The 13,497-nt window shown below is 42.9% G+C and overlaps 1 protein-coding gene across 2 annotated transcripts in view; it reads left to right on the top strand.

The window, feature by feature from the left end:
- The window catches only part of ckap2l (cytoskeleton associated protein 2-like), a 43,383-nt gene that overhangs the window by 16,552 nt on the left and 13,334 nt on the right, over window positions 1–13,497 (top strand). For both annotated transcript variants that reach the window (XM_041210115.1, XM_041210114.1), the window contains exons 4-7: window positions 1,635–3,340; window positions 4,665–4,869; window positions 9,876–10,034; window positions 11,998–12,070. In XM_041210115.1, coding sequence (XP_041066049.1) covers window positions 1,635–3,340; window positions 4,665–4,869; window positions 9,876–10,034; window positions 11,998–12,070 — 2,143 coding nt within the window. The remainder of the gene's footprint in view (window positions 1–1,634; window positions 3,341–4,664; window positions 4,870–9,875; window positions 10,035–11,997; window positions 12,071–13,497) is intronic.

Here is a 13,497-nt window from a genome sequence, read left to right as displayed (position 1 = left end):
CACACACACACACACACACACACATACACACACACCTTAAACCAGCTTATATTTTACCCCTTCCTTGGATTCACTTAGTTCTGTTGAAGGGTCATGAGGACTCGAAACGTCAACTCTTTTCTTCTCCGCCAATGCTGCCAGACCTGCTGAGTTTTTCCAGGTAATCCTGTTTTTGTTTTGGATTTCCAGCATCTGCAATTTTTTGTTTTTACCACAACAGATTATCTGGTTATTATCATATTGCTGTTTGTGGGAGCTTGCTGTGTGCAAATTGGCTGCAGTGATTCCTACATTACAACAGTGCCAACACTTTTTAAAAAATACTTCGTTGGCTGTAAAACACCTTGAGGCACTCGGTGGTCATGAAAGTTGATATAAATCTAAGTCTTTTCTCTTTGTTTCTCTGTTATTTCTCTTTGTCTTTTCTTCTTTCCCACCATCCCCACTTCTGAGTTTTTGGCCAACCGCCCTAATAGAATTATGTGGCTCATGTTAAACCAGTTTTATAATGTTCCTGTGAAGCACTTTGGGATGTTATTACTCTATAGAAATACAACAATATTATTGTTGACTTTTTTTAAAAAAGACAGGCATGAGGAAAGATATTATTGACCCAGGAATGGAGAGTTGATAGGATGGATTTTGAGAAGTGTTTTTTAGAATGGCAGAGAGGTTAAGTAGTGAATTTTGAAGTGTAGAGCCTTTTAAGGATTGCGGGGGATGGGGATACGCAGAAGGCCAGAGTCAGAGTAATGGGGATTTTGGGCTGGAGGAGATAGGTTGGTGCTTGTCTATGGATTTGAGTCATGGTTTTAAATTTTACTTATTTCCCTAAAAGAGAAGCAATGTAGTTTAGTAAGGACCAAAGTGAGGGAAGAGCTGAGCTTACTGTGTAAACATTCTGCAGACTGCTGAATTTTGCTGACATTAAAAGTTTATGGCAGATTGAGTAAGAGAGACCAGCAAAGCAGATTGGAATGTTGGAGACTGAAAGCGACAGAGGTATTTCAGTGACTTTTAAAGAAACAAGAGTAGAAGGAAGGGTGGAGATGGGTTTTGAGTCAGAAAGGAGGCAGAAGTCATGAACTGTTGAGTGCGTGTAGACAGTGGCTAAGAATGCACAGGACGATGTGGCAAGAGGATAGTGTTCTTTATTTGGCCAAAGACACTGGCTTCCACTTTCTTGATATTAGGACAGTGAAGATTGTCTGACATCCCGCCTTAGATTGGCAGACAGTCTGACAGCAGAGGTAGTGGTGGAATCAAGGTGGATGTTTGGGGTGTGTGTAACAGCTGGCCCAGGTCTGTGGGTCATGTCACTGTAGGAACAGTATAATAGATGAGGAAGCAAGCCTATGGAGGGATGTTTAGGGATTCTGTAGGTGATGAAAAGGCAAAGGAGCTGAACATTCCAGAGGGATTAGGGCAAAGCTACAGGAGAGAAGGGCACAGTTCACTGGAAAAGATTCAAGCTTTTTTTCGCCCACTTCCTATTAACGTATTTGTATTTAAGGTTAACCCAGTCTAGTTCCAATTCAAAAACAAAAGTTTGGGCAGTGAAAAATCGACTTGGATTTACTCGCTGACTCAGCTTGCTTTTATTACTCTGTGAGCTTTTTCTAATTTTGTTTCAGGGAGGAGCGCTGAAAGATGGTGGTTCCACAAAACCATCTAAACTCAAAGGCATAAACAACTTAACATCTACCAATGATGGCAAATCAGTGGCTGCCAGGCCCAGAACTCAACCCAACACAAAAACCTCTGAAACCAAGAAAACTCTCTCCAAAACTGTTCCTACGTTTCCCCAAACAGGGATTACTGCCAATAAAATAGCACCTACTTTATTCCCAGTGGAGTCAAATACAATAGAAAATGAACCTACAGCTGCTCAGACAGCTCATTCAGAACAATATGAAGAGGGTTTAAACCCTGCAGCATCAACATGTGCTAAAAACCTCCATAAATCAGATGATCAAGAGAAGAAAAGCAAGCGCACGGTGGATATGGCTCCAAATGTTGGACACTCTGCTGATGCAGATTTAATTAAACCATTCACAGAACAGGCAATTAAATCGCAAGTTGGCACATCAAAAGACATTGCTTCAGATAATAGGTTATGGGCCATTGATATAGATAGAACAGCCAAAGCAGCCCCTGGTGCAGCTAAATTTGCCAAGGCAACCCTTGGTCCAGCTGAACCTGTAGGCACTGGCAAAGCAGCACATGGTGCAGCTAAACCTGTAGGCACTGGCAAGGTGGCACATGGTGCAGCTAAACCTGTAGGTTCTGCCAAGGCAACACATGGTACAGCTAAACCTGTAGGCACTGTCAAGGCAACACATGGTCTAACTAAACCTGTAGGCCCTGCCAAGCTGGCACATGGTGCAGCTAAACCTGTAGGCACTGGCAAGGCAGCACATGGTGCAGCTAAACCTGTAGGTTCTGCCAAGCTGGCACATGGTGCAGCTAAACCTGTAGGCCCTGCCAAGGCAGCACATGGTACAGCTAAACCTGAAGGCACTGCCAAGGCAACACATGGTCCAACTAAACCTGTAGGCCCTGCCAAGCTGGCACATGGTGCAGCTAAACCTGTAGGCCCTGCCAAGCTGGCACATGGTGCAGCTAAACCTGTAGGCCCTGCCAAGCTGGCACATGGTGCAGCTAAACCTGTAGGCCCTGCCAAGGCAGCACATGGTGCAGCTAAACCTGTAGGCACTGCCAAGCTGGCACATGGTGCAGCTAAACCTGTAGGCACTGCCAAGGCAGCACATGGTACAGCTAAACCTGTAGGCACTGCCAAGCTGGCACATGGTGCAGCTAAACCTGTAGGCACTGCCAAGCTGGCACATGGTGCAGCTAAACCTGTAGGCACTGCCAAGCTGGCACATGGTGCAGCTAAACCTGTAGGCACTGCCAAGCTGGCACATGGTACAGCTAAACCTGTAGGCACTGGCAAGGTGGCACATGGTCCAGCTAAACCTGAAGGAATGGCAATGGTTCCAAAACAGTCCACAAACGCAGAGATGGATAAGAACGATGGCTACAAGAGACTGAGCAAATCAGAACAACAGCTGGCAAGTGACAAAACCAAACCTGGTACTGGCTTACCACAGAATGCAACTAATTCTACTGGAAATAGGCCAATGATAATCTGGCAACCTTTCACCAGATCTGCTGAAAGAATGCATCCAGCTTTGCGGTGTGTCCCCAGGAGCATAAAGCAAAGTAATGGAGCAATACAGAGCGTTAACAAATTGACTGCACCAGCACTTGGCATTACTAAATGTCGGCCAGATGAAAACACTGTGAGTAAGACAGTAAAAGGACAAGATGAAAGGAGGTAAGAGGGAGTGGTTTTTAACTGCAGGAAAATGGTTTGATTCTGTTTTGACCTGCAACTCTACTGTTTGCACTAGAATGGTTTCTCTTTAAAGAATATGCTTTTGAAAGAAGTTTTCTGCCCAATTAAAATGCAGGGGAAGATCTGTGCTTAAATTTTTATCCTCAGTTAATAATAGCTTTGTCTGTCTCACATTTTGAAAAATTGTGTTCCAAAACTCCTGGGCTGGGTCTGTCCCCCCGTAAGTGCAACTCTCTTGCCTTCTGAATCTTTCTACCCTTTATAAATGTCATCAGACAGGGCGATCAGCCAAGCTACTACAGTTTGTAGGTTTATATTCCTATTCAGTGTACACATTAAATGTGTGATGGAAATCTCACACTAATGGACAACTCTTGGTTATTACGGAGTTTTTATGGGTTGCTGTGAAGTTCACTAAAGGGCCAAAGTATAAATAGCGTTTCACATAACTAAACTATTCGAGATGTAACTGGAGAGTGCTTGCAACTAAAATATAGCTGCAGAATGTTCCACCTTTTTCTAGTAACATCCCCTCTGGTTCATAACACAGCATTTAGAAGAAAACAAATGCGCCATCTTGATTTCAAATGAACAGTTTAGCCAAAATGTCAGATCTCATAACACAATGCATTGTTTTAAAGTAGAAATTCATTTCTTTTTTTTTTTAAACATTTGTTTTCAGTATCAGTTTTTCAAAAAACAAAGTTGCTTCCGTGTTATTCCATTGTTAGGGGAACCGCAGGTCCTACTCTGCGCATGAGTAGCCTGGGCTGATTTTCATTGCCCAGCCCCTCTTGTAGATGGAGTTGTCTTGAAGTTCTGTAGCTGTCTTAAATTCTTGATAGCTATATTGCACTGGGTGCCTTACCTGGTTGGTTTATTTGGGTAGATATTGGTGCTAAGCCCTGCTGCTTGCATTTCTGTGATCAGCAGACAAGGACAAAGTTTATTCCCAGAATTTTCCCTTGTGCAGGTGATATAAAATATATAAGACTTTAAGTGAATGTTGCAGAGAAATATAATTATGTGCCTGCAATGCTCAGAGGTTGCTAGAGGTAACTCGTATAATATGTTCATCCGGACACACATTCAGTGCTCTGTTTGCCGTTCAGGATTTGTAAATGACCAGATTGACATCTTTAAGATGGGAATAGCTACAAAAGATCAGTGAGTTCTGATAAAAAGTTGTCGACCTGAAACATTAATTTTGTTTATCTCTCTACACAATTGCTGCCAGACTTGCTAAGAATTTGCAGCACTCTGTGCTTGTTTTTCTAATGGTACTACTCCAATTTTGCTTTAGGAAATGTCTTGAAGAGTGGTTAGCTTCCAAAGGGAAGACCTACAAACGTCCTCCCATGCCAATCCCTTGGAAAAGATCAGTTCAATCTGTTAAAAAGAATTTGGAGTTTTCTTTTTGGGAGGCGATTGAGGAGGAGGAAGAGCAGAAGACCCTGACAAATCGGGTGAACCGCATGTTAGATGACTGCATGAGATTACTGGAGAAGGTATGGAAGTGCCACTGGGAAAGTCATTGATGTTACTTGGAAGCCTTAGGCACTGTGAAGAGGATAGTGATAAACTTCAGAAGGATACAGATGGGTTGGTGGAATGGGCAGACAAATGGTAGATGAAATTTAATGCAGAGAAGTGTGAAGTGTTTCATTCCGGTCGGAAGAACTAAGGCAATATAAAATAAAGGGTACAATTCTAAAGAGGGTGCGGGAGCAGAGGGATCTGGGGGTATATGTGCACAAATCATTGAAGGTGGCAGGGCATATTGAGCAAGCAGTTAATAAATAGAGGCAAGGAAGTTACAGCAAGCCTTTATAAAAGACTGGTTCAACCTCAACTAGAGTATTATGTCCAATTCTGGGTAGCATTTTAAAAAGGATGTGAAGGCATTGGAGAGGATGCTGAAGGATTTATGAGAATGGTTTTCATCCCTGGAACCATTGTTGGAGAAGCTGGGACTGTTCTTCTTGGAGAAGAGAAGGTTGAGAGAGACCAATTGTGCTAGAACAAAAACAAAAAATACTGGAAAAACTCAGCAGGTCTGACAGCATCTGTGGAGAGAGAGAGACAGAGATAACATTTCGAGTCTGTATGACTTCTCTTCAGATCTAAAGGGAGGTAGAGATGTGGTGAAATATATACTGATTAAGGGGGGTGAAATCGGTGAAGCTGGATAGAAGGTCAGCGATAGGTGAGGCAAAGGAGAGATGGCAAAAGATGTCACAAACAAAAGGCCAAAGAGTTGTTAATGGTGGTTGTACTGGCTAAAGGAGGTGCTAATGGTGACATTAAGGAAGCAAAATGTGATAATGGCCAGACCAGGGTAAGCACTCTGGAAAGTGACAGATGACCCTAGCAGGGGTGGGATAGGGGGAGAAAGATAGAAAGATCGAAAATCGGCTAAAAGCTGGAGGTAAAACAATGAATGAAAATAAATTTAAAAAATAATAATGAAAGTAAGTGGGGAAAAAATTAATGAACATTTAAAAATATATATTAAAACCCTTTTTTCATATTCATTTTAATTTTTTTTAATTTTCATTTTTTTCCCACTTATTTTCATTATTTTTTAAATTTATTTCCATTTTCATTCATTGTTTTATCCCCAGCTTTTAGCCGATTTTCGATCTTTCTATCTTTCTTCTCCCACCCCACCCCTGCTAGGGTCATCTGTCAATTTCCAGAGTGCTTACCCTGGTCTGGCCATTATCACATTTTGCTTTCTTAATGTCACCATTAACACCTCCTTTAGCCAGTACAACCACCATTAACAACTCTTTGACCTTTTGTTTATGACATCTTTTGCCATCTCTCCTTTGCCTCCAACTATCGCTGACCTTCTATCCAGCTTCACCAATTCCACCCCCCTTAATCAGTATATATTTCACCACATCTCCACCTCCCTTTAGATCTGAAGAAGAGTCATACGGACTCGAAATGTTATCTCTCTCTCTCTCTCTCTCTCTCTCTCCACAGATGCTGTCAGATCTGCTGAGTTTTCCAGCATTTTTTGTTTCAGATTTCCAGCATCCGCAGTATTTGCCTAATTTTGCTAGGGCTCCTTGATGCCACACTCAGTCAGATGCTGCCTTGATGTCAAGGGCAGTCGCTCTCACCTCACCTCAGGAGTTCAGCTCTTTTGTCCATGTTTGAACCAAGGCTGTGATGAGGTCAGGAGCTGAGTGGCCCTGGTGAAACCCAAACTATGCATCAGTGTGCAGGTTATTGCTGAGTAAATGCTGCTTGATAGCACTATTGATGACCCCTTCCATCACTTTACTGATGATCGCAAGTAGACTGATTTGGTGGTAATTGGCTGGATTGGATTTGTCCTGCATTTTCGTGTACAGGACATACCTGGGCAATTTTCCACATTGTCGGGAAGATGTCAGTGTACTAAACAGCTTGGCTAGGGGTGTGGCTAGTCCCGGAGCACAAGTCTTCAGTGCTATTGCTGGAATGTTGTCAGGGCCCATAGCCTTTGCAGTATTCAGTGCCTTCACCTGTTTTCTTGATATCACATGGAGTGAATTGAATTGGCTGAAGACTGGCACCTATGATGCTGGGGGCCTCCTGGAGGAGGCTGAGAGTTCACCCGCTTGGCTCTTCTGGCTGAAGATCGTTGCAAATGCTTCAGCCTTGCCTTTTGCACTCCTGTGCTGGACTCCCCCTTCTTTGAGGATGGGGATATTTGTGGAGCCGCCTCCTCCTCCTGTTGTTGTTTAATGGTCCACTCCCATTGACGACTGGATGTGGCAGCATTGCAGAGCTTAGATCTGATCCATTGGTTGTAGGGTCATCTAGCTCTGTCTGTTACATGCTGCTTCCGCTGTTTGCCATGCAAGTATTGTAGGTTCATCAGGTTGACACCTCATTTTTAGGTATGCCTGGTGCTGCTCCTGCCATGCTTTCCTGCACTCTTCATTGAACCAGGGTTGATCCCCTGGCTTGATGGTAATGATAGAATGGGGGGTATACCAGGCCATGAGGTTACAGATTGAGGTTAAGTACAGTTCTGCTGTTACTGATGGCCCACAGCACCTCATGGATGTCCAGTTATGAGTTGCTAGATCTGTTCAAAATCTATCCCATTTAGCATGGTGGTTGTGCCACACTACACGATGGAGGGTATTTTCAATGTGAAGGTGAGACTTCGTCTCCACAAGGACTGTGTGGTGGTTACTCCTACCAATGCTGTCATGGACAGATGCATCTGTGACAGGTAGGTTGGTGAGGATGAGGTCAAGTAGGTTTTTCCCGCTCATTGGTTCCCTCACCACCTCTGCAGACTCGGTCAAGCAGCTATGCCCTTTAGGACTCAGCACCACCTCAGTGGCGGTGCTACTGAGGCAATCTTGGTGATGAACATTGAAGTCTCCCACCTAGAGTACATTCTGCACCCTTGCCACCCTCAGTATTTCCTCCCAAGTGGTGTTCAACATGGAGGAGCACAGTTGTCAGCTGAGGGGGTGTGGTAGGTGCTAACACACAGGAGGTTTTCTTGCCCATGTTTCACCTGGTGCCATGAGACTTCATGGGGTCTGGAGTCGATGTTGAGGATCCCAGAGCTACTCCATCCCGACTGTATACCACTGTGCCGCCACCTCTGCTGGGTCTGTCTTGTCAGTGGGACAGGACATACCCAGGTGGTGATGATGATGTCTAGGACATGGCAACATAGAAACTAGGAGCAGGAGTAGGCCATTCGGCCCTTCAAGCCTGCTCCGCCATTCATTATGATCATGGTTGATCACCCAACTCTATAGCCTGCTCCCGCTTTCTCCCCATACTCTTTGATCTCTTTCACCCCAAGAGCCAAATCTAACTCCTTGAAAACATGCAATGTTTTGGTCTCAACTACTTTCTGTGGTAATGAATTCCACAGGCTCACCACTCTCTGGGTGGAGAAATTTCTCCTCATCTCAGTTCTAAATGGTCTACCCCATATCCTCAGACTGTGACCCCTGGTTCTGAACTCCCCCACCATTGGGAACACCCTTCCTGCATCTACCTGTCTAGTCCCGTTAGAATTTTATATGTTTCTATGAGATCCCCCCTCATTCTTCTGAACTCCAACGAATATAATCTTAATCGATTCAATCTCTCCTCATATGTCAGTCCCACCATCCCAGGAATCAGTCGAGTAATGCTTATAAGGTATGATTCTGTGAGTATGACTGTCCGGTTGTTACTTGACTAGTCTGTGGGACAGCTCTCCCAATTTTGGCACAATCCCCTAGATGTTCATAAGGAGGACTTTGCAGGGTTGACAGGGCTGGGTGTGCCGCTGTTGTTTCTGGTGCCTAGGATGATGCTGGGTAGTTGTCTGGTTTCATTCCTTTTTTGTAGGCTTCATAGTGCTTTTATAGAACTGAGTGGCTTTTCAGAGGGCAGTTAAGAGTCAACCACATTTCTGTGGACCTAGGTCACATACAGGCCAGACCAGGTAAGGCAGCCAATTTCCTTCCCGAAGGGACATCAGTGAACCAGATGGGTTTTTGTGACAATCAACAATGGTTTCTTGGTCACTATAAATGTAACTAGCTTTTAATTCCACCAACTGCTGCGATGGGATTTGAACCCTCCACCAGTCCTACAGAAGTTAATTACAGTCTTAACATGGGTTCTTTTGGGAACCAATGTTTCCCTTGTCGTGACTTTTGGAAAAGCAACCACAAGTGAGGACATACTATACTGGATACTAGCTGAATTGAATGGTTGTGTGACCCATTGAGAAACAGAAGGATGTAGATGAATAGTGTAAGGCACATTATTACTGACAGGCACCTTGTTACAAATCCCCAGTTGAGAAGCCCTAGAGCCACATTATACAGTCAATGCAGACAGAATTTTCTCACTTTATTAATAGTTGTGACAGGGGATATCAGTCACGGATGCAGGCAAGAGGAAGCAATTATTTTTCTAATCCCCTTCCAGCAGACAAGCTGTTCAGCTCCTTTGAGTAGCTGCAGAAGCTTATGTGTGAACTGTTGCTCCATGCTCTCAATGAAGCAGAAACTATTGATGAGTTATAAACTCCTTTAGAAAACAAACCATTGAACTGCAACAATTAACTTGCCCAATATCCTTTAATTAAAAACAAAAAAATGCTGGAAATACTCAGGTCAGGCAGCATCTGTAGAGCGGGAAACACAAACGTTCCTGATCAATGACCTTTCATTATTAGCTCTGTTTCTCTCTCCACAGATACTGCCAGACCTGCTGACTATTTCCAGCACTTTGTTTTTATTTCAGATTTCTAGCATCTGTGGTATTTGGCTTTTGTCCTTTGCCCGATTAAACTTAGTGTTCTCTCTACGTTTCAACATGGTTGTATTCAGCATCTGTAAATTGACTGGGTGGTACTCAGTTTTTAGGATGGATGTTGTTTCTTTGAATGGTGGACACTCTGCACCTTGTTTTGCACTGTTAGTTTGCTGTCTGCCCTTCCATTATGTTGAAGTGGGAAGTTTTTATAGATTGCCTTGTATCCCTTCAGGGATCCCCTCCTGAGCAGGTGTCTGCAGCATTGCAGAATGTTCCAGAAGGTGAAAAGTTTGCCAAGTACTGGATCTGCCGAGCCCGCCTGCTGGAATTTTCTGGCTCACTGGAGGCTGTCATTGCTCTGTTTGAGCGGGCTGTTCACAGTGGTGCAGAGGTAAGAATATGCAGCAGTTATAAGGACAATTTAGAGCTCTTACAATTTCGTTTCGCCGTCCATCTCTACACTTAGAAATGCCTGTGGCTTCAGATTTTATAAATGGCCATTTCAACAAATTGTGACTAAAGTGCACTCAGTTGTCTGGAATTTTTGGCAGTTTGCCATCACTTACACCTCTGGATCCTTCCGTAACTTCTGGATTTGCAGAGGTGTAGATTAACACAGACGTTGTGGTTTCAGTCACTGCTGTGCCACAGGCTTGGGACCACCCTTCCCTCCATGCCCTGCTCTGAGCTGGCAATCAATGGAATCAGTGGATTTGATAAGGATTTTCCCTTTTCCAGTCTCAGATCGTTGTTCAACCTGTTAGAAACGCTATAAAAGTTGAGCCTTGTTCACTGGGGTATAACTGGGTTTTTAACAGCAATCTGAGTAGTAATTACTGCTGAACAACTGATCTGGCCCTGAAAAAGGTAGTTTGTCTTTGTGGAATGTTGTTAAATGTTTACATTATGATTAATTACTAGATTTTTCTTAACATCTATAAAATTTATTTTAAAAAGTGATACGATTATTAGTGCTTTCCTTTTCCTGGCCGGCTGGCTGTGAGAATTCTTTAATGTGATTGGCTGCTGGGACAGTTTGATGGCATTACCACAGTGCAATGCTTGGGGAATCCCCAGTAAAACTACGCTACAATTGAGAGAATTAAAGTTCTCACCACAGCCATTGCAAAACCTTTCAGCTTGTGTCCTTGCTTCGCTACTGACTGCAAAATCTGGCCCAATATATTGTGAATACCAACGCCAGTTCATGTGCAGTTTAATTTTCCTAGGCCAGGTCAGTTTAGATGTTACTTAGTTGCGAAATGGAAAACTCTACTTACTTTTTATTTGCAAATGGAGCAGGCAGGTTTTCAATTATAGCTGCAAGCGTCATTTTAACTATTCAGATCAAAAGACTGCATTTATTTTGCAATGTAAAAAAACTTCTGCAGCAACACAAACATTAATCTGATCTGATCCACTCGACCCACCCCCACTCCCAAATTACAGGAATCAAGATTATATTTGCTGGTCAGTAAACAGATCTGAAGTACCTAGAATTTGTGTATAAACCAAAGAAAATACGCTAATGTTATGAAACCTAGATATGGTGACGAGTGCACGACTCAGTTGTACAGATTTGAAGATCCCAGGTTTAATCCAGACTGTCAGTCAGCCATTCTTGGTCAAAATGATGGTATGGATTTGAAGGTTGTGGAAAGTTAGCTAGGGCTCTTAATTCTGATGACTATGTAGTAGCCACCACTGGGAAATGCATATGTGCAGATCTGGAATGAAGACAAATTGAACTCCTTGACAATGTTTTCCATGTTCAGACTTGCTGATGCTCACTGTCTGGGCTAAAACATTAAGAGTGGCCACTTGTCTGAAAGAATTTTGGCAACCATGCTCATGAAACTTAAGCTCAGTAAGAGATATTGCCTTCAGAGGTGGGGTAGGAGAGAAAAATAACTTCCTGGAAAAAGAAATGTTTTGCCTAAATATATCTCTTATTGGTCTGTCCTCAATCTGTTTGGTGGAGTTTTGTTTGTATAGTTTTAAATTAGGAAATAACTTCATTGAGGTTAATATAAATTGTTAACTACTTGTTTTTAGTGGTACCTAACTGAACTACAGTACATTAATATTTACACACACATGCACACTGTTTGCCCAGTTAATTATTTCTTTAAGTATTGCATTGTTTTGTACTTATTGACAATATTATGAGGCAGATTTTCAAAGTCCTTGCCTGTGGCGGGTTGCAGAAAATCTACTCTTGCATGTTGTGTAGAATGTGCTGAATCACGTCTCAGATGGCTGCCAATCCATATTCCTCTGTTCTTGTCAAAATGCACAACCTTTCTTGCCCTGTGAGCTAGGTTTCAATAACAAATTTTATCAAACTTTTTCAGCCTGTTGAAGAGCTGCGATCTGCACTTGTACAAACCATCATGAGGAATGCAAACTCCCAAGCAGCCTCTGCAGGTAAATTCATGGCAATAAAAAGGAGCTTTGTTATGCTGAGCTCCTTGGAATTGAAAGAAACTGTCAGTTTTTAATATGGAAAAGAAAGAAAACTATTTTAGGAATCACGTGCTTTTAAACGCTACAGAGGCATGTCAGGATTCCTGGCTGTTTTTTTTTGTACAGAGAGGTATAAACCTCTTAACTAGTATTCTTTTCTGAATACCGGTGAGGGAGCTGGTTCCTCTGGGGAGCACGCCAGAGCCAAGATCAGAGTAACATGGTTGGCTCAGGTGTGAAGGAGAGGGAGGAAGGAGGTCAGGAAAGCAATAGTGATTAAAGAATTCTATAGTCGGGTGTTTCTATGGCCCACTCATTAGTGTAGGATGCTACATTGCCTCCCTGATTTCAGAGTCAAGAATACCACTGAGCTCTTACAGTAGGCGGGGTGAACAAGACAGAGATTGTGGTCCATCTTTGTAGCAATAACATAGCCTGAAAGAGTTAGTGCATGCAGATTTAGGGAGCTAGGAAAGAAATAGGATCATGCAGATGAATGTGTAGCTGGAGCAATGGTGCAAGACGGCAGGGACTTGGGGCGATTTATAGCAAGAAAAGAAAGGCAGTGAAACTGAGCAACAAAGTAGATGACAAAGTTCAGTGTTTAATGGTATATACTTCAATGCAGGGAGTCTAGTGAATAGGGCAGATGAGCTGAGGGTGCAGAGAGAGACAGTTGAAAGTATGATACCATTGCTATTACTGAAACAGCTTAAGGGCAGGCATGGCAGCTCAATGTTACTGGTTGCAGGAGTTTCAAATGGGATAGAGTGAGGGATAAAAAGCGAAGGAGGTTGCGATATGGTTAAAGAAAAGATCACAGCTGTGAGGAGTGATGAAGTACTAAGCAGACCATCAAACAAAGCCATAGAGTTGAACTGAGGAATGAAAGAGGGGCAGGCACACGCTGAGACAAACTTTTGACCCCTCTGAACAGTCTGAGGAAGATAGAAAAGTAAATATGTAATCAAACTTATGAGAATTGCAGAAACAACAGGAAAGTAATAGCAAGGAACTTCAACTACCTTCATATTAACTGGGATAAAATCAGTATAAAGGAATAGAGGCTGCAGAATTCTTCAAATGTATTCAGGAGAACTTTTTTTAACCAGTACAGAGCAAGTCCAACAACAGGAGGGACAGTTCTGGGCTTACTTTTAGGGAATGAAGCTGGGCAGGTGGAAGGAGTATCAACGGGAGAGCACTTTGATGTAGTGATCATAATTCAATTTGATTTAGTGTAGTTGTGGAAAAGATAGACCAAGAGTGAAAATTTCAGATTGGGAAAGCCTAGTTTACTGAGCGATGTAATTGGGAAGAAGTGGACTGGAAACAGCTACTTGAAGGTAAATCAGTGTCGGGGTAGCAGAAGATATTTAGGGGGTTCC

This window comes from Carcharodon carcharias, chromosome 17, assembly GCF_017639515.1.
Source record: "Carcharodon carcharias isolate sCarCar2 chromosome 17, sCarCar2.pri, whole genome shotgun sequence".
Lineage (NCBI taxonomy): Eukaryota > Metazoa > Chordata > Chondrichthyes > Lamniformes > Lamnidae > Carcharodon > Carcharodon carcharias.
This window is presented reverse-complemented; position numbering and strand designations above follow the sequence as displayed.